The 27,831-nt window shown below is 43.0% G+C and overlaps 1 protein-coding gene across 4 annotated transcripts in view; it reads left to right on the forward strand.

The window, feature by feature from the left end:
* The window catches only part of PACRG (parkin coregulated), a 530,362-nt gene that overhangs the window by 332,979 nt on the left and 169,552 nt on the right, over positions 1 to 27,831 (forward strand). For 3 of the 4 annotated variants that reach the window (XM_059714750.1, XM_059714746.1, XM_019479727.2), the window contains one exon: positions 12,375 to 12,524. The exons of the other annotated variant lie outside the window; for it this stretch is intronic. In XM_059714750.1, the coding sequence (XP_059570733.1) occupies positions 12,375 to 12,524 (150 nt within the window). The remainder of the gene's footprint in view (positions 1 to 12,374; positions 12,525 to 27,831) is intronic. 4 annotated transcript variants of the gene reach the window in all.

The following is a 27,831-nucleotide window of genomic DNA, read 5'->3' on the forward strand; positions in this document are numbered from 1 at the left end:
TGAGTGAGGGCAACAAGTTCAGCAATTTAGGCAGAATAGACAGAAGGTAAAAAATTACTTTCGAGTACCTCGTTCTGGGAACATACAGCGTAACCTGCAACAAGAGAGCCTTTGGAATTTCTTAGGCAGGACACATCAACATACAAGACTAGGTTAGCATTTGGAATGGGAATGTCCTTAAGATCAACCCGAGGTAAAGTTAAATGAGCGGTAACAGCGAGACAGTCGTCAGGCTTGCCATCAGAAGGTGCAGGTAACAAGGACGCAGGATTAAGTACAGGGTACCGAACTAAAGTAATGTGGGCCGCAGAAAGTAGCAGACTTTCATATTTAGTTAAACGAGCATTTGAAAGGTGTTGGGTTTCGCTTTTTAAAAGAAGCGCAGCCACTGACTGGGGTACAGCAACAGTTAAGGGTGAGGCTAAAACAATATTTGCAGATGATTCTACAAGAATGACAGCAGCAGCAACTGCCCAAAGGCATGGTGGAAGCCCAGTTGCTACAGGATCTAAAGCTGTACTATAGTAGGCAATAGGATGATGTTTATCTCCATGGGATTGAGTAAGTACCCCCAGAGCAAAGCCATCTTTTTCATGACAAAAGAGTGTAAAAGGCTTTGAATAATTAGGAAGTCCCAGTGCGGGTGCCTGTGAAAGGGCAGTTTTAATGACAAAAAAGGCATTTTCGGCTTCTGGAGACCACTGCAAAGGTTCAGGGGTGTCCTTTAAGGTAAGATTTTGCAAGGATTTTACAATTGAGGCATAGCTCAAAATCCATTGGCGGCAATATCCGGGCATGCCTAAGAAGGTGCGCATTTGAGAGACAGTTGTGGGCCGAGGGATTTTGAGAATTGTTTCAACTCGCGCAGTTGAAAGGTGATGTTCTCCGGCGGAAATATCATGGCCTAAATAATGAATCTTTGGTAAGCAGAGCTGAAGTTTTTTTTCTTTAGAAGCTTTATGGCCTTTTAGAGCAAGACAGGTTAAAAGGTGCAGAGAATCAATTTTACAGGTTTCAAAGGAAGGTGAGGCAAGCAAAAGATCATCGACATACTGGTTAAGGACAGAACCATTTTTGAACTGAATGTTGTCTAAATCTTTCTTCAAAATTTGTGAAAAGATAGAAGGGGACTCTGTATACCCTTGTGGGAGTCTATTCCAAGTATATTGTAAGCCTTTATAAGTAAATGCAAGCAAAAACTGACTATCTGGCTGAATAGGAATTGGAAAAAAAAGCAGAACACAAATCTACAACAGTAAAGAAACAAGTTTCTGGTGGGATGCAAGAAAGAATGGTAGCTGGGTTAGGTACTACAGGAAAAATACATAAAACAACAGAATTAATGGCTCGCAGGTCTTGCACAAAGCGATAAGTAGTTTTGCCTGGTTTCTTAACTGGCAGAATTGGAGTATTACAAGGACTAGAAGTGGGGATCAAGATACCTTGTTGAAGGGGGGAAGAAATGACTGGCGCAATTCCTTGCGCAGTCTCCTTGCTGAGAGGATACTGGGAAATGTGCGGGAGCTGCTTTCGTGGATCCAGACTAATTTTAACAGGTTCAGCAGTGTGTATCTACCCAACTTCATTAGTATGCTGTGACCATAGGGCAGGGGGTACCTGTTTAAGGATTTCTTCTTTGAAATCAGGGTTTGTTGCAGAAATAGGTGGGGTTGCTGGTTCAGTTATAACAGCAAGAACTGGGCATTTGTTTTCTGCTGGTACTTCAAGGAAAACTCTATCCACTGTACAATAAATAGTACAACCAAGTTTACAAAGTAGGTCACGACCTAAAAGATTAACAGGGGTAAAAGGGCTTAAAAGGAAGGCATGGTGGTCAGAGATGGGACCAAGAGTAATGGACAAGGGTTGAGTTACAGGATGAGAAATTACTTGGTTAGAAATGCCGACAGCATTAACTACAGCATTGGAAAGAGGTGGATTGGGAAATCAAAAAGATGCTAAGCGGAACGACTTGCCCCTGTGTCAACAAGGCAAGTTACCCTTTTCCCCGCTATAGTACATTCTACAAAGGGTCCAGACTGATCAATGGGTAAGAGTGGTGAAAGGATGACGTTACTATCCCTCAGGCAGTCCTAATATTGAGATAAAGAATTTTGGGGAAGAAGCAGGGAGAATTGCTGATGTTGTTGATCTGCAGAGTTTCCTGTTGAAGGGGTAGAGGTATGCGGTCTGTTGAGACATTCTCCTTTCCAATGACTGGCTTGACCACAGTAAAAACAGGAAGAACGGTCAATGGAGGAAACATTCATCTGCCAGCACCCATGTCCCCTTCCTCAGCCTTGTGAATTCCCTTTTCCATGTCCTTGTCCTCTGGGGTGATAAGTTGGAAGTTGCAAAGCCACTAACTGGGCTTCATTACTTTCTTTCTTTTTTTCCTGACACGCTAAACAATGGTTGGCTACTGTAACTAGTTCATTTAATGGTTTGATTTGCCAGCCCACACAGATGTTATGCAATTGGTCTCGTAATTTAGGCTTTAGGCCTTGTACAAATGTGGCTGCAATTGCTTCCTGAGCGTTTTGGGTAGCTTCATTTATTCCTGAGTGTCTTTCAAAAACTTCTTTGAGTTAGTCTAAATAGTCTGCTGGAGACTCTCCTATGTTCTTTTTACAATTATTAATTTTAGCCCAGTAGGTTTTCTTAGGACATATGACAGATATAGCTTCTAGTAAATGGCATCAGGCAGTTGTGAGATCTGTCCCATGACCAGGGTCTCACTGTGGCCAGTCTGCCTCATCTGTTAGGTGTTGTCGGACTTCAGAAGGAAGTATGGCATGCAAAAGTTGGTTCATATCAGACCATGTAGGGTTGTAACAGTTAACAATGGTTTGGAGCTCGTCTTTAAAATTCTGGGGCTTTTCTCTGACGTTAGGAAATTCATTAACTAGATTTCTTAAATCTCCAGGTGTCCAAGGGGCATGTACTGTTACCAAGCCTTGTGTGCCTGGTAATTGGCGCAATGGTACTTGAATAATAGGGCCCTTTTTAGGGCAACTGTTATTTAAACCCACAGGGGAATATGAGCCTGCAGAAGCACCCTCTGGACTACAAGGTGGAGTTTCCAATTCAGGTGGAAGGTGTTCGGGTTAAGGTGGTGGTTGGGCCAAACAAGAAGTACTTTCTAGAATATCTTCTACAGACTCGGTCTCGGTCTCATGAGTTAGTTGGGGATATAAAGGGGTAGGAGGTGCTGAGGGAAGATTAGCCTGGTCATGGCTGTATCCATTTTTCAATTGCTTAATTTCTGCTTTTAGTTTTTCTTGGGAGTCCTTAAGACTCCTTACCCACAATTCTTGTTGCCTCTTACTACCTTCTTCATACCAGTCAAATAGACATCGCACTGAGTTTGAGGGGTCTTGCTACCTTGGGACTCTAGAACTTTTCGGAGGTGGATCAGTTTATCAAGATCAAAAGTTCCTTCTGAAGGAAATTGTTTTGGAGGGTTATCCCTGGTATACCAATTCCATTTATCTAAAAACTTACATGACTTTTGACCATAATGTGCATACATATAACCTGCTGGGGTTCCTTTTGGTGGGGTTGGGACATCCTTTGACCCAGAGCCCCCCATTCATCAATTCACACAGGGAAGAGGGTAAGGGACTTGATGTGCCAATTTTGAACCGAGGGCAGTGCACAAAGCGGCATCCTAACAGTTATTTGGTCACATCAACCGCCAGTTACCCGGACGGTTTCCGTGGATGGGGAAAGGATAAACCTGTCTTCTGGGTCATGAGGTTCCAGTTGGGCCCCCTTGCTTTCAAGTCTGTCTTTCTAGACAGCCTTGGGGTGGCTTGAACTGGTTTCCCCGACCCGCACGGGTAGTCACCCACTGATAACCCCTTTAGAGAGTTCAAAAGGTCTCTTACCTCGATTTGGTGCCTGGGGTTTCAGAGGGGAACGGTCCACGAGCCCGTTGGTACTCTCAGCTGGGCGTTGCCATCCGGGTCACGGCACCAAGAATTATGGAAGAAACAAGCTTCACTTTATTGTTTGGTCACAAAGTTGTCAGAGACCTTTATTATACAAGCAGCTGCAGGAGAGAGCACCGGACAGACAGAGCTTCCTCTTGTCTGTTGGGGGGGCATGCGGGACTGATAATTGAAGCAAGCCTTTTATATGTTTCAATTCAGGTCACATGACGCAAGATATAACAAGTCAAAGAAAAACTGGTTTGAACCAGAAAGCTGCAAGAGGGCATAGACTGTAGTTTGACCTATTGACCACATAGGTCTACTCAGCTCAACAAGAGAAAAGGGCGGGAGAAAGAGCAGATTGCAAAATAGGCGGGGAAAAAGCAATCATTAGCAAATAGTGCACTAACTCAAAGAAGTCAGCAGAAATTAAGGCCTGGGGTTTTCTTCTTCCACACTGGTAACACAGTAGCTTAGCAGCCAGGCCTGTGGTAGTTCTCCGCCCTGCCACAAGACAGACACAGTTGCACAAGCACCCGTGTCATGAGTTTTTCCTGTCAGCAGCTAGAGGTGCAGGGCCCCAGAACCCCTGCACCTATCTTCTCAACAGTTGGCAGGCTTCATGGCCGCAGCAGGGGCTACTATCCCTGCAGCTTTCACCCCGCTGCACCTTAACACACACGTCACAAGTTTTGCCTGATAGCAGCTTGAGGTGCAGTTCCCCCCCAAACCTCTGCATTGATCTTCTTGAAACTTGGCAGACTTTGTGGCCTCACTAGAGGCCACCACCCCCGCAGTTTTCACCCCCTCGTGTTGTAACACTAGACATGACATGAGTTTTCTTTCAAGAATTTGGGGTGCAGTACCCCCCCGAGCCCCTGTACTAATCTTCTTGAAACTTGGCAGGCTTCATGCTCTCAGCAGAGGCTACCACCCCTGCACATTTCATCCAAATCAGAAAAAAAACAACTACATTATTGATATTTCATTGATTCTCCATTATACCCTATGGCCGGATCTCCGAAGCAGCTCTGAAGCTTTTCCAAAGCACTTTGGAAGCTCCAAACTGCTTCAGAAAGCCTAACAAAGCCAGCGCTTTGATCCGGACATGCTGCTTTGGATGCCAAAGCGTCCAAAGCTTCTCTGGATCCGAAGCACGGTCCAAAGCCTCACACAGCCCTACTGATTATGGTATCTGGGTACCTTCTTCTGAAACACACACTCGCAACACAAGAAAGAACCTCTTCTGGTTTATGTAGAAGAATGGTCTTCAGTGGTAATAATTTACAGAAAATATTTGTGCACTTTAAGGGGGGGGGGGGGGAAGTGGATGACTTTTCCTCATTCATTCCAAGCTGCTATATTTTAGGAGAAGGAACTCTAAAGAATTAAATGCTTATACAGTTTATAATGTAATGATGCTGTAATGTAACAGGTGTAGCTGAGGTAGTTTTTGTATTAGTTTGTATAGTACTTGGGCTATATTCTGCATTCCATGTAAGAAAATAAATGTAGCTTTTTTGAAGTTACATATGTAGTTCAATGGGATGGATATACCTGTTTATATACATCCATTTTTTGATTTAATGCTAAATATTTTTAGCAACTTTGATTATCATCTTAAATCTGGCTTATGATGTAGTCCCACTGAAGGAATTCAGTGCATGTACTGCTGAGCTGTGGAATAATATAGAAAGATCATGTATTTTGGAGATAGGATGACATAATAGGCCAGGTGAGTGTACTTTATATAAAGATGAAGCAAATCCTAGTTTCTTCTCGACTACTGCAGAGAGGAAATAGAACTACTCATCTGTGAGGGTAGTTGTTCTTTGTATAGTTCAGTCAGTCAGCTGATACTGCTGACCTCAAGTTACACCTGAGACTTCCCTGGGTCTTGAACCTTGCAGAGGGTTTAAAAGATATACAACTTTGTCTACTACATTCCCTGGGAACATATACTTGGTGTCTTGTATGCCTTCGAGAATTATATGTATTATTTGAGTACATGATTCTTCATTATTTTACTCTCTCAGATAAGAAAGGGGAAGTGACACAAATTGCAAAGACATTTTTTTGGCTTTGGTAAGCCTTGCACTTGTCCATCTCACGACTCGTACATGAAGCTCGGTGCTGGGTTTATACTGAGGTTTTCCATAAAGAGGAATGAGATCCACATCCCAGGTCCTAACTCAATGCCACACTCAGTGCCTAGCCAGAAGTCCTACTTTCTAAGGGTAAAAACAACTGTCATTAAACAAAGCAGATCCCGGCTGTGACAAAACACATCCAACCATAGCTGATTCATGAAGACTAATGCTTACAACAGGTGAGCTTTCCATCGAGCACCATTTGATGCCACAAGCTCCACTTGGAGATTTCACATTGACACTGTGGTCTGTTTTGGCACCAATCAGACTCAAGCATGCCTTTGGCATAGTTAGAATCAATGCCATAATTAAAAAGCAAGTTTACACATCTTTCATGTGACCCTATTTCAAAAGAAAAGGAAAAAAAGATGAAGAATTCTAAATCACTGAGTCCAAGGAAAAGAAAAAGTGGAGGCTGTAGCTGGGTGGCTAGCAGAAGCTTGCAGCAGCCTGCACACTCCTGGCTGCAGGCTGGCAGAAATTAAAGCCAGCTGCAGGCATCAGGAGTGATTGCAGGTTGCTAGGAGAAAATGATTATCTGGCTACAGAAAGTTAGACTCCTAATGAGAAGAGTGAGGGGGTGGGGACTGAGGGATAGAGTCCTTGGCTCTGTTCTGATGCTGCTAGCCAAGCACCCTTTCCTTCTGGCAGTCTCCCTTTGGTTGTCTCTCTGCCTCCTTTTCCTGGGAGCCTTTTAGCTTCCTGTGAGCCAGCTAATTATCCTCTTAAGCTGGTTCACTTCTCTGAGGCAGCCTGTAATCAGTTGCCTTCAACTGGGCTGTAGTCCCTGCCAACCTGCAGGCTCCTACAGCTGGGAGTGTGCAGGCTGCTGAAAGCTTCTGCCTGCTATAGAGGCCCCATTCTCCTTTTCTAGAAGTACATATTTCTTCTGGGGACTAGGTGCCAGTGTTAGCATCTCCTTTGGTTCATATTCCTGACTACCACAGACTATTTGTGCTCACTAAAGGCCCTAAGGATCGTACTGTTACAGTAGAAACAGAACTCTCTCCCAAGACTAGAGCTTGAAATGGCTCATGATTGGGTAAGGATTAAAGGGTCAAGTTCACCCTGGCACCCAGGCTGGATTCAGATTGCACTGCTCCTCCCAGGACAGATCCAGATGTTGTGGCAGCAGAGCAACCAGCAGTAACTTCTGTCAGGGTTAACAGGTTAATCCAAGGATAGGCAACTCCTGGCACACATGCCAGAGTGTGGCACACAAAGGCATTTTGCTTGGCATTTGCACCTCAGAGAATGACTCAGGGCTCCAAGCATTGGGTCCCTTACAGCTCCCCTGCCATCCACCCTGACAATTTGACGTACAAGAGATCTGCTTGTAAGTCAAAGTTGCAGGTGTTTTTGGCACTCTGCCCAAAAACATTGCCAACCCCTGGGTTAATCCATGCCCTGAATTTCATTTTCAGGCTCCACTCCTGCTAGACCTAGTCCTGAATTTCCAGACCCTGCTTAAGTCCCTTGGGCCACATGACATGACTCCATAGACTGAATCTAGTCCATAGCCCATACATTTGACATCCCTGAATGAAAGTTTTCACCCTGCATGAGCAGATATCCATGTAGTTTTAGACTGTGTCTTGTATTTGCAATCACAAGGATTAGTTATATAATATTCTTCATAGAACTGTAGAGATGCAAGGGACCTCAAGGGTCATCAAGTCCAACCCCCTTCACTCATGGCTCAATTAGCTGCTTTATGTAATAACCATAACTTGCTCACAAATTAACCCATATTCTGTCCCCAGCAGTTTAATGTTTCCTTAAGAAACTAAGTAATATCAATCTCCTGTGAGAACCTCTCCCCTACATGTGACTTTATTCTAATTTGCAGCATGGTTATGGGTCCATCATATGAATTCCCAGTACCTATAGAACATTTATCTAACAAAACAGCATTTGAAATAGCCATCACCTCTTCTAGGAAGTTAAATGAGATTTCTGCTTTGATGAGTGGCACAGGTTCCTTACCATGGCTTTCTCTCTAAGGTTATCATAACAATTGTCTCTCTCACCATTATCTCTCTCTCCTCATACTTTGTGCTAACATAGGTAAGTCTCATTTGCATGTGTTCAATGATGAAAGAGTATTTGTTATTATTTAGAAAGAAAAACTTTCAAAAATAACATTGTTTATGGCTTATGGGGAGGCAAGTAGAAAGAAACCTATAAATAATCGCACCTTTTCCTACTGAATTATGAAATGTATTCATCATTGATACTACTAATCACGAAAAAAGGTTCCCATAGGGTAAAAGGCTTAGTCGCTAGAGCCACAGCTACTTTGGTTGCCTGTTTATTCCTAATTCCCATACTAGAAATTTACAGCACATTCAGTTCATTCGGTACTTTTTCTAAGCACTGCTTCTTGGGCTTAATATTACATTCTGATACAAGATCCAATAGAGCATTGTTAAAGTCCTTTTTTTATCTAGAGTTCCTCAACCACTATCCTTTGATGAGAACACTTATTGCTAATCTATTATTATTAAGAATGCAGAGAGGTCATTGAACATGAGGAGAGGTTACTTACTAGTAGTGTTCCATATTTTCGGTTATTACCAAATTTCACTGATTAAATTACCTGATTTTTTTTTTTTATTGAAGTTATTCGGTTTTTAGAGATTTACACCCATTTTTCACATGCCCCCCCCCCAGGCCTCTTGGGACCTGTGCAGCAGTGGGAACTGCCACCTGCTCCCCACGCCCCCTGGACAAGCCACAGCTCTGTCCCATGCCCCACCCCAGTTGGGCAGCACCAGGCAGGGCAGGAGTGGGGGTCCCAGGGGCTCTGTATCCTCTGTCTCAGTGGTATAGCCAAGGCTGGCCCTGCCCCAGCTCCTCCCCCACCCCTCTGGGCCCCCAGGTGGTGTGCAGGGCCAGGGTCAGGGCCGGTGCAGGGAGGCAGCCAGGGCCGGTGCTGGGCTGGGAGGTGGCAGGTTCCCCTGCTCCCAACCCCCACCTCATAGACTTTCCTGCCCAGGGGGGCACACACATGCATGTGCTCACGTGCTCGGTCCCCCCAAAAATTTATTATTTTCCCTAATTTAAACCATTTTTTCCCTTTCTTCCATTTATCCCAATTTCAACCTGTTTTTTGTTCGGAAGGTAAACCCCAAAAAATTCCTGGAATTTTTAAAAAAAATTAAAAACTGAAAATGCGGAACACTACGTACTAGTAACTGTCGCTCTTCAAGGCCCGTATATTTACATGACACACCCACTTTCTCCTCTGCCTAAGAGTTCTTTGTATTTCAGGATTCTGCAGACTTGGAAGAAAGAACAGAGATGGGCTAGGGCAGGAGCCCTTGTTTGTGTAGATTGGTGGGCTTCAACCTCTTTAGTAGGAAGGCACCTCTCAATAGATGCAAGGTGGCCCTTGGAAAATGCCAGTTCTTTGTTTTCACTGGATTTTTGATCATAGGAAAATTAACAGCAATTCTGTTGAGATGAACTCAGAAATCCCACAACTGGTCAAATGTTTTTAATGCCATGGATTCCTACTTAAAAACTCTGGGTTTATCTTGGGAATCATGTTTGCACACCTAACAGTCTTAACATTGCACAGCACCCTGCAGCACTGTTGATTGAGAACAAATGATACAGATGGACCTGAAGATGTTATCCAAATTATGACGGTGTTACCATACCCCCAGTGGACATACCTTTTCTGTAGATTTCCACAGCAAAATGCAAAATGTTTTAAATGTATTATTATGAATGCACAGCAGGAAAAAAACCCAGTTATTATTAACATCTCTTTATATTCAGTTGTATTCCAGACCATAAATATGTTTTGATTTTTTTCATATACAATCAATTTATTAGAGTTTATACCAACAACATTTACAGGCCACATTTCACCTCTTTGTTTGAATCTCTTCATGGCTTTAGCATGCATAATATGGAAGGTAGAATAATAGCATATTATTTTGTGCGTGTTTTGTGTATAGTAAATATTTGTTTGAAAATATCATATTTATTTAAATATAAGATGAGAGATTTCTTTTTCCCACAATCAGCATGAGGGAAAAGACCCTTGTTTTATAATTGCATACAAGGAAACCTCATTAAATACACTATCTATCATTAAAGAGGTACCAAAAGTAGCATGTGCTTAGCAACAGAAACTGACTAAGAATTTGATTAAATATAGCCAGTACTGAGTATGAATGCCTTATAACAGGAAAGGATAGATTAATGCAACCCTACCTGAATAAGACAGGGTAATGCCCATTACATGACCTTCCCCTTAGCAATGATGCTTTTTTAAATCATGGTGAGTCACTACGTTGAATACATTTCAACTTCCTCTTCATTCCCACAGCTAAGCTGTGCCTTTCTTCCCCATTTCCAATGATTCCTGTTTCTTCACCAACCTTAAATCCCTGGCAAACATCACCAAATGGGACTCTAAACAGTTGACACAGAATCTTTCTTTCACCCCCCTCTCTCATCCTGTTGCATATGATTAGTATGGCCCCAACCCCCCTGAGGTGGATCTGGACCAGGTTGCCCTGCATCTGATCTGCATATAAATTTTTCAAGGATCCCAGGACTCATGACAGGAATACCCAGTTGTAGTCATGAGTGGGGGGTTAAATAGCATATGGATCTTTTGTGGGGGTATATGGAGTACAAACACATACTGAGCAGTGCTGGGCTGTGGGGTCACCATGGCCTAAAATGCTGTTGACTCTGCTGGTACCCAGCACAATGAACTAGATGGTAAGTTTTGAGTTTTTTGGTGTTGGAGTAAGTAATATCATGCAAAGCTTATATTATATATATATATATAACTAGGAACAAAGTGCTATTTGAAATTTGTGTTCATGGAGTATTTGTGCTAAAATTTGTGGCAGTTCCAAAAATGGTAAAATGCCTCAATTCTGGATGAACTAAGTCTATGAATACCCATATTAATTTGCCTATATGAATAGTCTTACAGGCATATTTATTTCAGTGTCAGTGTTTTCAAATTTGTTTCTCACTTCCATGTGCTCAAGGAGAGTGGGGTCTGCCAGTAATGGGGTGAGGGAGAAGTTGTAGGGGAAAGAAGTTGCAAGGGCAGAAGGCAAGGGGGCCATCTGACTTCCCCTAGATTTATTTTCCTTCCTATTGCATCAGAGGGGGACAAATTCAAGGCAGACCTCCAATAATTACATTCTATACCTCAAAATTATAACAAATTTATAAAATTTCCATATGTAGATTCTAATTATTGGGGGAGTCATATTCAGTCATTTTATAGTCAAATAAATGTAGTACTTGTCTTATTTTTCCAAAATGCTAGCATTTTTTACTAACTCTCTACCTTCCTACCCTCCCATTCCCCACATTTGCACAGGTTTAAAGGTCTATGCAATGTGCAGAGTAACAGAGAATGAGATCAATTTATTGTAGTGTATTACATGTGGTAATTGCTCCCAAATGAAGGAATTTTGGAGGAGACTTTGTAACTGGAGGAATTTTGCAAAACCAATAGATAAATATTTTTCAAGTATGATCCATTTTGAATTACAATGGAGAACACAAACTAGTTTTTCTAGTATTATTAAAACCAGGAAGGAACAGAGACAAAAGGCATTTATGAAATGTCATAAAATTGAAAGCATGAGACTGAAAGCAAAGAGGAAATTCAGCTGCAAGTACTGAGAAATCTCAAATAGGCAAGATAGAATCTTTCTTTCTTTTCTGTTTTTCCAGAATGCTTGTCTTTTAAAAGAAGCCTACAGTTGTTTTTTCATGTTGGTTTTTTTGCTTCCCCCTATAAACATTTACTTCATTGTAATAGTTCTCAGAATAGCAAGAATTGTCAAATGAAATGAATAAAACGATTGCTAAGCAAATGGGCACAAGCTCACAAACAGGCTAATTGTTGCATTAGAATGTATCTGTTGTCAACCTTCACAGGTTGTCTTGCAGTTGCAGTTCCATTGACCCCAATGGTACTTACTGAGAGATTATTTTTTTTGGGGGGACCAGACCAGTATTGCACAGGCAGCATTAGGGAATAATGAGCTGCATTCTTGGGGTTAGTGAGGAGTCAGCACAAACTGTGGGAACAAATAACAATCAGACAAGGCAATGTTTTATAACATTGGGGCTGCAATCCATCTTTGGGATCTTTCAAAGCTGGGCTAATAAAGGCCCACTTACAATCCCCAGCAGAGTACAGTTTAATTAAATTTGTCCATTAGAAGACTTCTTCCCCTCCCTTTTACATTCTAGAAATTAATTCTGCTTTCTGCCTGTCTTCCTTTCTACATCACAGATGCACTGAACCTTCGTAACCGACAGGTCATCTGCATCACGCTGAAAGTCCTCCAGCACCTGGTTATGTCAGCTGACTCAGTGGGGGAGGCCTTGGTGCCCTATTATCGTCAAATTCTCCCAGTCCTAAACATCTTTAAGAATATGAATGGTGAGTTATCCTAGCAGTCACTGTGTCTTTCAACCCCTAAGGCAAAAAAGGGCTTGAGGCAGGGTTAATTAACAATGTAGTTAGGATTTATTGCTGCATATAAGCCCAAATCCATTTGGTGCTCTAAATAATGTAGCCCCCCTGCTATTCCCTAAGGATGCAGTAAAATTAACAATTTCATTTATTACTCCTTGCACGTACGGCTTATTTAACACAGTACAGAAGCACTGAAGCAGTTCTGTAATCTTCCAATAATTAAATTGTAAAGTTTTGTAACAGTCTTCTGAATGCATTAATAAATTGCAAAGGTTTTTTTTTCTTTTCAACATGCAAGTTATAAGTCCACTTTCTGATTCTGTTCTTTAAGTTTCTTGCCAGTAAAGTTCATTCCATCTGTTATTGGTCTAGGAGACAATAACAAGAAAATTATTAATTGTTGTATTCAATTTGATGTACAAGAAATCTCCTTGTTATTCCAAATGCTGAAGTTAAAATGTCAGTAGCAAACCTGCACAATTTGGAGTTATTGTGGAGAAATTTAGAATCACCTCATGCTGCACATTTGAAAGTTGTTTTGTTTTGTAGTGAAAAATTCTATTGTAGTTTTAGTTTTTAAGAAAAATATGGCACTTCCAGGAGTATTATTATTACAACATTTTCATACACATGGGCCTGGCTGTATGTCCTTTTTTCAAACTGCTTTCTAATCATCTTTTTCCTGTAGTAAATGTGTAGGCATATTATCAGATCAACCACCTGCTAAGTTATTGACTTAGACGTTGAAGTTTTATGCTATTCACACACAGTCCTATAGATTAAAATAAGTTAATTCCTGACAACCATGCAAATAAGGCTTACAATACTAGCAGGATGTCCAGGACACTCACTGCATTTCAGCAGCTATCTAGTGGGTTACCTCCTGTTAAACTATATTTTTGCATTATACTTATTTCTACCTTTGCTTGAAACATGCGGAAATGTCTGTCCCAAATTTCTAATTTGGAGAATCTAATGAAATTTAGTAGGGCTGTCATTTAGTAGTAATCAGTAACTGATTCAATCAGAGGAGAATCTCGGAATCCGAATTGAATTGGGAGACCAAGTAAAAGCTCTGAATCGATTCAAAGCATCCAATTTGATTTGGAAAAGCTTTAGGAAAAGATTTGGCCAATTCAGAGATTTGGCCATAGACTAAACTGGCAGCTGACAGCTGCCTCCCATTGGTAAGTCCATTGGGGTTGGGGGAGGGAAGGGCTGTGGGGGAGGGATTGTGGCTTTGGCTGGGACAGCCTGCCCAGCAGGGGTGGGGGGGTGTAACTCAGGGAGCGGGGCGGGGAGGTACAGGATGCAGGTGTGGCAGTGCTGGGAGTGGGGCTCTGCCCTGCTGCCGCTTGCCCAGCTGGAGCGGGGGGTAGGATGCAGGCATGGCTCACTCCAGACGGAAGTGAGCAAGCAGCAGCAGGACATAGCCCCCGCGCCCAGCGCTGCTTTGCCCACATCCCACACCCCCACACCAGCTGGCAAGTGGCAGCAGGGCAGAGCCCCCACTCCCAACACTGATGTGAGCATGGCAGCACTGGGAGCAGGGCTATGCCCTGCTGCCGCCTGGAGTGAGCTGTGCCAGCATCGCAGCCCTCCTGCACCGGCTGAGCATACAGCAGTAGGGCAGAGCCCCCGTGGCTTTCTCCACTGGGGCAGAAGCAGGCACAGCCGGGAAAGCTGCGAGAGAAGCCCTCATGGCTGTGCTGCCCAGCCCTATCCCCCACCTGGCCCAGCCTCCTGGCCCTTTTAAAACAACAACAACAAAAAGCCCTGTACTCACTGGATGCAGGAACAGTGTTTGGGGCCTCTGGGTGCTGGTGGCAGGTCCCCCAGGCAGCGCAGGGCAGTTGGGGGCAGCAGGGATTGCCCCTCCGCCTGGCAGCCATGTGGCAGCTGCCCCATGGCGTGGGTGCCGCATGGCTCGGCCTGGTGCTGCACATGGTCTGGGAACTAGGGCCACTGGGGCTGAGTGGTGCTGGGCTCTGGGAGATGCATGGAGCTGCCCCAGCTCCCAGGTGAATCTAACTGGGGATGGGGAATTGAACAGGGAGTTGGGGAATCAAACTGAGGGTGGGGGAATTGAACTGGTTTGATTCCCCAGCTCCCAGTTCAACTCACCTGGGAGCTGGGGTGGCTCCACATGTCAGCTAGAACCCAGCAGTGCTCAGCCCCAGCGGCCCCAGCTCCCAGATAGTGCACAATTCCCTGCTGAGCCATGCTGCACCCGCACCATGGGGTAGCTGCCACGCGGGTGCCGGGGGGGGGCAATGCCCACTGCCCCGCTCTGCTACCAGTGCCCAGAGGCCCCAGTTGTCACTCCTGTATCCAGTGAGTGTGGGGCTTTTTTTAAATGCCAGGAGGCTGGGCTGGGTGGGGGATAGGATTGGGCAGGGCAGTCAAGGGGGATTTTCCCATGGCTTCCCCCACCCGGGGAGAGGCAAGCACACTCGGAGGAGCTGTGGGAGAACCTGCAGGTGCCTGGCTGTGCCTGCCTCTCCCCAGCTGATCCAAATCACCAACTCTCTCTGAATCAGCACTGAATCTTCTAAAGCTGATTCGGCCAAGTCAATTCAGGACCGTGATCCGAATCCCCGAATCGAGTCACTGTCTTCTGAATCAGCCAAATCTGAACTGAATACTTCCCTATTCACATAGGCCTAACATTTACACTTGTATTTCTTTAAGATTACATGTAAATGACCCTGTATAAGCAGTGAACATGTTACAGTAAAATGTAGAGACAGAGAACAGAAAGGACAAAATAGCAAGGAGGAGAACTGTGGGTGTCTAGAGGCTGAAAGACGTAGGAGAGCAATAAAAACATTTCTATGTTTGAAACTTGCACTTGAGCTATGCTCTTTGTGAACACCAGAGTCCATAATAGTGACTTCAGTCATAGATCTGAGACCAAATACAGCACATGAAAAGGAATGCTGTAATTTAATTTGCAAATGATGTTCCTTCTAAATTGTAGCCTAAGTGTGCTGTGAGCTTTTCCAGGTCAGCTTGCTGAAATGGCTTTGGTTAAATGGTAAAGAAAGTTCTTGTTCATTGTTAGTGGCGCACCTTGGACACAAATATGCATATGAATGGCTGGTATATAAATAAGTTTTCCAAAGTTTGTCTGATACATAACAAGGTTTGCTTTCTGGTATTCAGCTAAAATTAAAACTTAATATTTGTTTTCCATGAATGAACTTAAAAAAAGCCACGTGAAAATCTAACCATGGATTATCATACTCAGCAGACAAAAGCAACAGGATTTACTGCTATTTGCTATATTTTTGTTGCTCGTACTGAATGCAGTAGTAACACATTCTGTGACTGTACGAATGGTTTAGTTTTGTGGTTTCTAATTTTAATTATGTAACAAGTGTTTTTACACTGTATCTCAATTAAAAATTCTGTAAGGAGGCAGAGTGATTTAGTATGTGTACTCTGATTTCAAACTGAGATCTGTAGGAAAAAAACACAGAGTTGAGCACCATGAATTGCAAATATCCTCTAATGCTAAGAATTTCCCTTTCTCATATATAAAATCTTGTTGCCCAATAAGGTGTTGCACACAAGATGGAAGGAGGGTGGGGGCTAAAGGAAAAAGCCTAAAGCAAAATGTAAGGGCCCAGAATTAACACAGTTAATTGAAACAATATTTTGTCTTAAGAGGAATGAATTTGATTTCTCTGCTTGTGTAGTGATGTGTATTAAGTTGATAATAGTTGTGTTTAAGGGCCCAAACACATGAAACAATCAGTCTATTCAATATTATGTGTTAGAACTGTGGAAACTGTCCTTGTTTCTTTCCCTGGGGGGCCCTTTCTTTTTGCTCCTTCTCCATATCCTTGATGGCTGGAAGGAGGTGTGTGGTTCTCTCTCTAACTTTTCCTTCTCCTGTATGCATGGAGGAGGACTGAGCCAGAGAAGTTTCACCAGTCTTTTTTCACAATTCTGTGCAGGGATTGGGGACTTATCCAGGCTGGATTCTTTGCTACCTGTCCTCAGAGCTGAAAATAGTAGAAAAGAAATCTACACTCTTCTTTCCTCTTCTCCATGTAGAAGAAACAAGGGCTGCAGTATATTCTGCTGGATATTTCTGCTTTGAGTACAGCAGGGAAATGTGTAATAGCAACTTTCAGTCCTATAGCAATTTATCAGTCCTGTTACTCATTCCCCTGGCATAGTCAACAGGAGAATGTTCTAAGTAGACAGTTAATGTTGATTTCTGCCAAAAAGGAAATTGCATTGACCAGCAGCACATCCTAGTAAAGCTAGTCAGGATTTTTTTTTTTTTTTCATAGAAAAACTGTTTTGTTGAAACTTAAACTTCTCACAGAGACATCTCAGTTGTGAAAGTTTCTTATTTCCAGGAATTGATATTTTCAGGCATTTCCATTTAACCTTGTTTTCAGGTCATGACATGGCCATGAATGTTCTCTGTAAACTGACATTTTAATTCCCCATCTAAGCTCTCAGTTTATTTTTTTTAGAAATTATAAGCATTTGTTCAAATGTTTTGAGTGATAAAACTGGGTGCATCTACATGTGAGCTTTACTAGAGTCACTAATTAGCTCCACAGCAGTGTCATTGTCTACGTGTGTGCTGGTATTAGGACACAGTAAATTCATTAACTCTACCATAGGATAGTACTATCTCTAACAGTACTATCCTACAGCTGAGTAATTATGTGAACTGAAATGCACATGTAGGCAGTGACTGGGGCTGGCTGAGGCACAAGGGTGCTAAAGCACAGGGGATACCTGCATGCCTGCCACACGGCTTCACACTTTAGCACTCTGTTCCTCAGCCAGCTTCTCCACTGTGCAATGCCACCGTGAGGAGCCTGGGGCTGACCCATTGAGGCCACTGCCAGCCTAGGGTTGATCTGCTTGTGCTCAAACTGTTGCAGTCCCATGAGCACATGTAGACACTGAGCCCAAGAGCAGTTGACTCCAGCACAAACTGTTCCAGAGTTTGTTGTTTCATGTTAATTGAATATGTAGATGCAGCCACAGGGAACAATAAAGCATGTAGAGGTCTCACATAATTTCTCTCTCCTGTACCTTAAGATTCTCATTTTTCAAAGTGTCATTTTAAAGACAGCATATGCCTTTACTTGTTTCAAAATAAATTGAAAGCAAATTAAATATTCATTTTTTATTCTCTCCAAAATCTTGAGACAATGATTTTCATATTTCATATATATTGTATTTTTTCAACTAAAAATGGAATTTGGATCTTCAGTCTAGAATGTAGAACCTAATTCAGCCATGGTCCTCTTGTAAACCTTATGTCTGATTTTAATCTCACACTGGTTTTGTTCATTCAGTCGTTCATTCAATTTATATGCTGCGCTTCCCATCAAAGGCCCAGGGAAGTTTATAATAACTGAACAAAATAGCTTATAAAACAGGAGAATGACAAAAGACTAAAAAACTTAAAAGGGAAGTAGAAAAATACCAACATAAGCCAAAGGACCGCTCTCCCCCCGCAACAATATCTTCACCTAGCTTTGTTTGTTAAATGCCTTAACATCCATTGTTGGGCAACATCCATTCAACGAGGATTTATAATAGGGAAATTAAGAACTGAGATTAGAATTAGGCTCAACTTCTCTGATGATTTTGAGTCATATTATTTCTTCCCATATAAATGTACAAAAAGCAGACATGGAACTCATAGCAGACCACTCTGTGCTCCAATATGAAGAGGAAATTGTGGATTGTGGAGGGGACATGCATACAGTCTTCCAGTTCCTAGGAGCTTGAGAAGAGATGTGGAAATAAAATCAACCATCAACCGGTCTCAGGCTATCTTCCAGAATTGATTCCCTCGTCCCCTCTACCTTGCAGTGCTCTGTGCTCCATTATTCTGGTTGCCCTATTTCCTTCTTTCATCAGTTCCCCCATACAGTTATGTATTACGTCATTTACTGGGTGAGGTGGATAGAAGCTAGAACAGAGATGTGTAGATGCTGTTTAAAGCAGTATCGTCTCCCTCTTGGAAATTACCTGACTGGATATTTCCCAGGTTCAATGAGGAACATGTTTCACAGAGCATCTGCTTCCCTACTCTACGCACTTGTAGAGATCCATAATGATAAACCCTTTTTTTTCCGCATACAGTTCATGCACAGAATAGGCAGAATGGGGATGCTGGGAGAGGCAGCCAGTTGCAGTTTCTTCATCTAGAGCAGGGGTTCCCAAAGCTTTTATGCCATGTCCCAGCAAACTGCAGCCCAGCAGTCACAGCCAACCACGGCCAGAATTTCTGGCCAGCAGACAGGTAAGGATACCTGCCCCTGCCCCCCAGGCAGGGTGGTGGGCCGAACCTTGTGCTGCCGTGGGCCATATAGAAGGAGCCACGGCCTCTCTGCCCAGCAGCCAACCGAGCTGCGGACTGGCAGCCGACCCACCGTGGCCTGGCACCGGGGCTCGGCCCAGGGATTGAGAACTCCTGATCTAGAGCCTTATGACCCTAACACAAGTTTGTGTTGCACCACAGGAGACCTAAGTTACATCACTGGGATAGGGTTCCTCGGGAACCTTACATTAGAGGAGAATCGGACATAGCAGAGCCTGCCTTTCCTCATCTCCTACTTCTCCAGCCCTTGTCAGGAACATGACATACTTTCTTCCCTATGTTAGAGCGGTGTAGCAGCTGGCATAGGAGGTAGACTGTTTCAGAGACATAACTGTCCAGTACTGTGGTGGCAGCACATGGCATAGGAGTAGTGGCCAGAGGTTCACGGCTGCAGGGCTGAAAGACATTACCTCCTTTTATTGCTGCCAAAAATTATTTACTGCTTGACATGTATCAGCAGCAAAAAGCAGTTGAAATTCTCCCTCCCTGAAGTGGCAACCCACTGACTGCTGACCCTATACTATGCACTGCTGCTCCTCCTCCTCCTTTGCCCTCCCTGCTGACAGAGCTGGAGCCGGAGTCTGTGAAAGGCAGGTACAGGGTGCAATGGGTAAATAGGGGAAGGGAGTCACCCAATTCCATTCCAGCACCCCTCTTAGGCAGTGCCCAGGGCTTCAGACCAGTTCGCCCACCCATATTTATGCTACTAGACTATTCCGACAGTTCCCAGGTGCACAGGTAATTCCTCATTGACCTCTAATCACTTCTGTTTGGATACTTGTCACCATTTAGGTAAAGCGGCATTAAGAGAGTGGTGAATCTAGTTCACAAAGGGAATGAACATGCTACAGAGTCGCTGCTTCCCTTCCCCAGAGGATTTTTTTTTTTTTTTTACATTTTTGCCACATTTTATGCTCATCTGCTTCCCTCCAGATGGCATAACCTTTATTTTAAACATACAGTGCATTTTACAGATTCTCATGGCATGAACCAATGTCTTTTTTTATCTAATTATGTTCATGAACCTTGCTGTCTTTAAAAAATATGTACCTTTATAGCTGTTGTGTTGTCCTGCTTGTTTGTATCTTCACATGGCTGGATTTCCTGCAAAGATAGGCAGAATTATTAAAGTCCTGAGCATTTTTATGATGTCATTACTCCCAAGTGGCTTTGGAATAACAAAAGACAAGTGATTTTTTGGAGAGAGGCTGGTTTAGGCATTTGGTCTTAAGGGCTCATCATTTGTACCTGAAGGCAGTTGAGATTATTTTTGTTCAACTCTTTACCTGGAAACTCATCATCAGTGCCTATCAACTTCCCTCAGTATAACTTCTCTAAATGAAGTATATTGCTCCATTAATTTTGTAATTTTATCTACGACAGAAATAATCTTGATTTCTGTTTTCTGAATTCCATAATTCTATTCCATAATTTTTAGAACAGTGTGTGAAAGAACATATTATAATGAAAATTGATATTGAACAATAAATTTAGGTATGACAGATACATTTTAGGGCTAGAGTCTGGTGGACGGAAAATAAACAGTTTACATATGAGAAATTCAGATATATATTCTGTACTTTGAATTTCGGCAATTGTGGAGTAGGAAGTATTTTGATTTCATCTAGGCATATATGTATCAGGAATTCTTGGAGAAATAGAGAATTTAAAAAGAGACTATTGACTGGAAACTATTAAGTAAAAATTAATGTAGGTTTGTAAACATATATGTTGACATTGAAAACAAGATGTATCCATTTGGAGAACAGAAAAATATCATATGACCAATGTGTCAACTGAAACAAATCAACATATCCTGAATTACAGTTATCTAAAATATGTTCAATATATTTTTTCATGCAATTGGCAGGCCAAAAGCTATTTGCCAAATTTATTCAGTAACTTAAAATAACAAACAATGTGATGAAATTGATAGCTGCTCTCAGAGACTGAATTGATCAAACAAACATTTACCCTTTTCTAATTCTGATCAGTTTCCTTCTAATTCATCAGAAATTTTGTTTGAAGTTTCTCTCTTTTATAAGTGCTATTCATTGCATTGTATTAAATTGGTATTAGAAGGAAAACAGAAAACTTGAAGAAGAGGGAGGTGCAGTAGATGCAAAATAACTACCTAAAGGGTGCACCTGTTTCCTATGGCCAGATTTAAGGGATCAGATGCTACAGTAGTGGCAGTACAGTTAGCCCCACCTGTTAGAGTCACTAGTGTTCTGCAATTCACCAGGTTCTTTTCATGTCCTTTGTAGAATGCCAGAAAAACCCTAAATTTTTAGGGCTCAAGAAGTGATGAGCTTCAGCATTTAGGCCTTAGAGTTTCTAACACCAGGTTAGAACACACACTTAAATGTATGGCTCAAGAGAAAGAGGCTATTACCAGGTCTTGAAGACAGGAAAAGCTCTAAATATCTAAATATCTTTGTTAGAATATCTTCAACAGCTACAACATAGATCAACATAGACAGTCCTAACTGACCTCCTAGTGGAGAGCGTAAAGGAGGAAGGTACTAGAGTAAATATGGATACCCCTTCTAATCTACCATTCCTTAAAGTAAAAATTAAGTTCTGTTCCTAAGATCCTAACATTGAGACCTCAATCCTGTTGTCATGGCATTGGTTGAGGAGCTCTCTGCATAGTACACATGTACAAGCTCAAAACTCAAACTTCTTGCAGGCATATATCCTTAAGTCCTTCTGCCACTAGCCTCCTTTGACAAGCTTGGCTTTTGACTTCTTACCCAACATCTGTTCTAATACTTAGGTGTCTTGACACTTGCCCCCCGGCTATGTATCTGGCATAGCTGCTGCATATGTGCTCCACACAGAATCCACTGGCTCTCACCCCAAATTCCCTGTGGCCTCTGGTTATTTCTTCTTTCAATGTAACAGGCATCAAAGACCCCTTTGTTCATGAGATGCCCCTCCCCAAAAGACAGGAGGCCCAGTTCTTTACACCCAGTGCATTAGAAAGAATACTTGTGATGAGATCCTCTCAAAAACAGTTGGCTAATATGAGAACTGAATGTTTAGCATGGGCAAATCCATAAAATAAAGTACTCCAAAGGGGTATGCAGATATTAGCAATAGAAAATTTCTGCTGTAGTTTATGAATTTAAATGTTTATACATTTAAAAACACTGTACCAAACTTAGTTTCTTAAACTTAAAAAATGCACCTTTTAACTGACACTAGGTGCATCTACACATGCATTAATGCTTCTTTTCTAGTATACATTAAATTTAGTACCTCCAATGTGAGGGCATTTATACACATACATTTGTCTGCTCCCATGTGCTAGAGTTCTGGCGTGTTGAAGCAGACTCGATTAATCGAGTCTTCTCTGCGCGCGAGCTGACGTGCCTAGCGCTGCATTGCATTCATTTGTATAAATGGTGAAATGCACATCAGTGCTGAGAAAATGGCAACGGTGTGCTTTTGAATTAAAACACCGCCACTGCCATTTTCTCAGCACTGATGCGCATTTTGCTGTTTATACAAATGCATGTGCCACAGCGCCGGGAACTTTTAAAAGTGCCTGGTGCTACAGCACAAGCATACAAATGCCCTGAGGTACTAAATTAACACGCATTAGATTGCACTAATGCACAGTAACATATTTGCATGCATTTAGTGATACTTAGTGCACAGTAGACTATTACTGCACATTAGAATAATGCCACAGTTTTTTATATGGCACTTTAATGAGCAGTAAAATACTTTACTGCACATTAAAACACATGTACAAACGAGCCCACTGAGTAGAGAATATTCTAATACAAAAGAAATGTCTTTTAGAACATGTGGCCTGAAGCTTTGCCTTCATTTCAGCTGACTTTAATTGAGGAACATTATGAGAAACTGAAAAAGAGTATTATTAAAGAAATTTAAGTTTAACCCTAAGAAATACTTGTACTGTCCTTTCAACAGTTTTCTATGCAATTACTTTTTTAAAGAATCACCTTTCAGAAGGAAAACACAGAATGCAGCATCCAGCTGCCTTGCTATATTTCCTTCAACATGAAAGTTATTTTTAACTTTTATGGCAACACAAAGTAAGTGTGAAATAATGTTTTCAACTGGTCAAGCAATAATAATCACAGATAAAATACAAGCAGTGTGTAATATCGCCTTCTAATATTGCAAGTTTTATTGATGTTGCTTTGGTTGCTTGCTTTTAATATGTACCCCCAGTGTATATAATAAGAACTCGATGACTAATCTTCCAGGTGATAAACAGAAAAGAAATTATAATGATGACCATACAGTGACTTAGAACTATTAGAAACTTTACAACCGTAAATCCATTCTGTGTGTAGATGAAATGAGAGGCGTGTATGCACTACACTTTTAAGTGGGCTAAATGCTTTTGCAACACTTTAATGGCATTAGTGTTTGCGTGCCTCGGCAGCGTATTGTGCGTTAATTCCAGCCACTGTAGGAAATTTGGCAGAATAGTGCGCCTTAAATGACTTTCGGCACAGTAAACTAAAACTCCTCCAAGAAGTTTTAGTTTGCTGCCCCTACAGCCACGGAGTAAAGCACCGGGCTCTGTGCAGCTCCACAACTCTGAAGGAAGCCCTGCAGGCAGCCTGATAGCAGCCTGGGAAAGCAGCGAGCCTGATCTCCTCCCCCCCTCCCCCCCGGAGCCTGCCTGCCTACCTGAGCTGCACGGGGTCCCAGTACTTCCCTCTGCAGCTGCAGTGCCACCCAGGACCACCTGAGCCGGGTGCCTGCAGGCAGGTGCTGCCTGGGGGTGGCCGCCGCTGCCGCAAAGGGAAGCACCAGCCCCGCCCCTGCAGCCCAGGGACCACTCTGCCAAATGGCAGCTCGCCCTCCCCTCCCCACCAGAGAGGCAGGTAAGTCAGCAGGATGTGTGCATGACACAGGGATTTAATCAGCCCTAAATTGAAGTGGTGCTTTTTAAAACCCACCACTTCAATTAGGGGCCCTGTTTCATCTACACACACCCACAAGTACTATCCTGCTGCGGAGTTTTTTACTGCACCGCAATACACATGTAGGCACTGACCCAGCTGGCTGGTGCATGAGGGCGCTTTAGAGCTGAGACTGTCTGCTGGCTAGCCCTGCACTTAAGTACCCTCAATCCCCAGCCAGCACCTCAGCAACATGAGCTGCATCAGAGCAGTCCCAGCCTGGCAGGCCACCCCTGGGGCCACTTGCCAGTTGGGGCTGCTCCAACCAGACTCAATGGGCTGTTGTCCCAGGTGCATGTTTACACATGCACCCAGGAGCAATAAAATCCAGATAAATACCAGTGTTTATTGTGTCACATTAATATGCACATGTAGACATGCCCATTGAGTATTTCTTGTGAAAGGAAATAAGTTCATGCTCTCAAATCTCTTTTCATTTTTGCATCATGAAACCTTTTCTGTATATTTCATTTTCAAAGCTGTGTTTTATAGATCTGTAAGGCTTCTGAAGTAAATAAAATTTAAGAAGAAATAGAATAAGCTTGTGCTTTTGTGACAGGAGACAGAAAATAAGACTAAAAAGGACAAAAGAGAATCTTCAAAGCTTGGTATAAATGATTATTGTATGCTGTGTTATACATACACCAGAATGAATACTATAAGCAGAAATTTGTTTGATAATAAGACTTAGACAGTAATATACAGCAAATTTCTTTTGTATAATGTAGTCAGGTAAATGAAAGTTTCATTGATCTACTTTAACAACTATTATATGCTGTCAAATCAAAGCACTCTTAACAGCTGTGCTACATCAATTTGTATGCATTATAAAGCAAATATTTTCATGTCATCAATTTATATTATTCAGTAGTGATCAATAACAGTTTGTGAAAAACTCTGCAGATTAAATCATGTAGAATGATTTGAAAACAAAGCAACATAAGCCTTAGCAATATCCAGAAAAGGAAGGGAGGGAAACTAGCTCTTTAAAATTATTTATTTAAATTTATACCTTACCCTGAAGAATTTTGGTTCTGATCTCTTTGCTGGCTTTTTCCCCTTTAGTTTGTAAAACATCTGAATGGTGTATGGTACTAATGATTAATAATAATTTTTAAAGACACCATCAGCTCAGGATTCTACTTGTACTTCCACCATAAAAAGAGCTGTAAAAATTTTGGGCACCTCTACACATGCATCAAAGCTGCTCCGATGCACTATTACTTGATTAATCGCGTCTGCTAAATCATGGTAATCATTGTGCTCCAGCAGACTCCAACATCAAGTGTATCAGCATCCATGCACTGAAAAATGGAGGCAGGGGTGCATTAACTTGTTCAACAAGCTTTAAAGTGCCCCCACCACCATTTTTCAGCGTGGGGACACTGATACACATGGTGCTCCAAGCACTTTAATAAGAGCAGCTCTCACCCATAGAGGCACTGGTATTTAAGTCTGAACCCCAGGTTCCCCCCTTCAGATAGGCACCACTGGAGGATCCCCCTACATAGAGGTAAGATCTTTGCATTGGCAGTGTCACTCACTTCAGGACCACTTTCTGCATTAGTAGAGAGCCAAGGATTTTGGCTACAACACAAGCACCCTGACACCACAGCTAACTAAGGAAGTTAACACATCCTTTTATCAGCCTCTACCTACCCAGTAGTAGGGTTGGAGTGTTGTTGTAGGTATGATGGTTCAGAAACTGTGTGAGAAGCAAGGGTTTTTTGGTGATATCTTTTATTGAACAAACAGTATAGATGAAAAAGATGTCAGACAAGTTTTTAGGCACAAAGGTTGCCTATATACGTGCTCCAGTGTATTCTAAATAGAACATGTTGGAACAGACTTGATTAATCGAGTTTGCTCTGTGCTCTAATTATAGTTTCATAGTTGGAAGGGACCTAATCAGATCATCAAGTCTGACCCCCTGCCATGGGCAGGAAAGAATGCTCAGGTCAAACGACTCCGGCTAGGTGAATGTCTAGCCTCCTTTTAAAAATCCCCAGGGTAGGAGCATGCACCACTTCCCTTGGAAGTTGGTTCCAGCTCCTGGCCACCCTGACTGTGAAGTAGCGCCTCCTGATGTCTAACGTGAATCTACTCTCAGTCAACTTATGGCCATTATTCCTTGTTACTCCTGGTAGCGCTTGGGGGAACAGGGACTCTCCCACTGCCTGCTGGTCCCCCTTGGCCAGTTTGTAGATGGCCACTAGATCCCCCCTCAGCCTTCTCTTGTGGAGGCTGAACAGGTTCAGGTTCCATAGCCTCTCCTCATAGGGCCTACCCTGTTGCCTCCTGATCATTCAAGTGGCCCTCCTCTGGACCCTCTCAATGCTGGCTACATTCCTCCTGAAGTGCAGTACCCAGAACTGGATGCAGTACTCCAACTGCAGCCTGACCAATGTCACATAGAGGGGGAGGATCACCTCCTTGGAGCTGCTTCTGATGCATCTATGGATGCATGACAAGGTATGGTTAGCCTTCCTGACCGTGTCCCCACATTGGCGGCCCATGTTCATCTTGGAATCAACAGTGACTCCGAGATCCTTTTCTGCCTCTGTGCTGACAAGAAGGGAGTTCCCCAGCCTGTAAGTATGCTGCTGGTTCTTATTCCCCAGGTGCAGCACCTTGCACTTGTCCGTGTTGAAACGCATCCTATTTTCATCCGCCCACCTCTGTAACCTGTCCAGATCTAGTTGTAGCCTGTCTCTCTCTTCTAGTGTGCCCACTTCTCCCCACATCTTAGTGTCATCCATGAATTTGAACAAGGTGCTTTTCATCCCCTTATCCAAGTTGCTGATGAAGATGTTGAACAGTGTGGGCCTGAGGACTGAGCCCTGGGGAAACCCACTGCCCACATCCCTCCAGGTCGAAAATGACCCATCCACCACCACTTTCTGGGTGCAGCCCTCCAGTCAGTTTGTGACCCATCTGACTGTGTAGGTGTCAACACCACAGTTGCCTAATTTATTTTAATGAGGATGGGGTGAGAGACAGTGTCAAAGGCCTTCCTAAAGTCCAGAAAGACTACGTCCACCGTGACACCTGCATCCAAGGATTTTGTGACCTGGTCATAGAAGGCAACCAAGTTGGTCTCACAGGACCTGCCTCTAATGAACCCATGTTAGTTGCCCCTAAGCATAATCTCCCCTGCTGGTCCCTTGTAGATGTGATCCTGGATAATTTTCTCAAAGAGCTTCCCCAGAACCAAAGTAAGACTAATGGGCCCATAGTTTTCTCGGTCCTCTTTCCTCCCTTTTTTGAAAATGGGAACCACATTGGCCCTTTTCCAGTCCTCTGGCACCTTGCCAGAGAACCACGATTGCTCATAAAGCTGTGCCAGGGGTCCTGCAATGACCTCTGCCAATTCCCTCAGCACTCTGGGGTGGAGACCATCAGGACCTGCTGATTTGAACATGTCTAGTCCCGCCAGAAGTTCCCTGACTAGGTCCTCACTGACCCTGGGCCTGGCTGCACCTCCCCTGGGTCCATCTGGGATCCCAGTAGGGGGGATGTCCCTGCCCCTGCTCAGAAAAATGGAAGCAAAGAATCAGTTAAAGAGGTTAGCTTTGTCATCTAGTGCAACCACCAGATTTCCAAGTGTGTCCTGCAGAGGCCCCATGTTACCCAGTACCTTCTTTTTACCCCCTATGTATTTAAAAAAGGACTTCTTATTATCCTTGATCAAGGTCGCTAGTCCCAGTTCCATCTCCACCTTAGCCTTTCTTACAGCCCCCCCTACAATCTCGAGCAATGGAGGTATAATCCTCCTTGGTGATGGCCCTCTCTTCCATTGATTGTACACCTCCTTTTTGGCTTTGAGATGTTCCTGGATGCTTTTGGTGAGCCATGGGGGCTTTTGAGCACTCCTGTCCCCTTTGATCCACATGGGGATTGTCGCCCTTTGGGCTTGAAGGATTGTGTTCTTCAGGAACGACCGCTCTTCTTG

This window comes from Alligator mississippiensis, chromosome 1, assembly GCF_030867095.1.
Source record: "Alligator mississippiensis isolate rAllMis1 chromosome 1, rAllMis1, whole genome shotgun sequence".
Lineage (NCBI taxonomy): Eukaryota > Metazoa > Chordata > Crocodylia > Alligatoridae > Alligator > Alligator mississippiensis.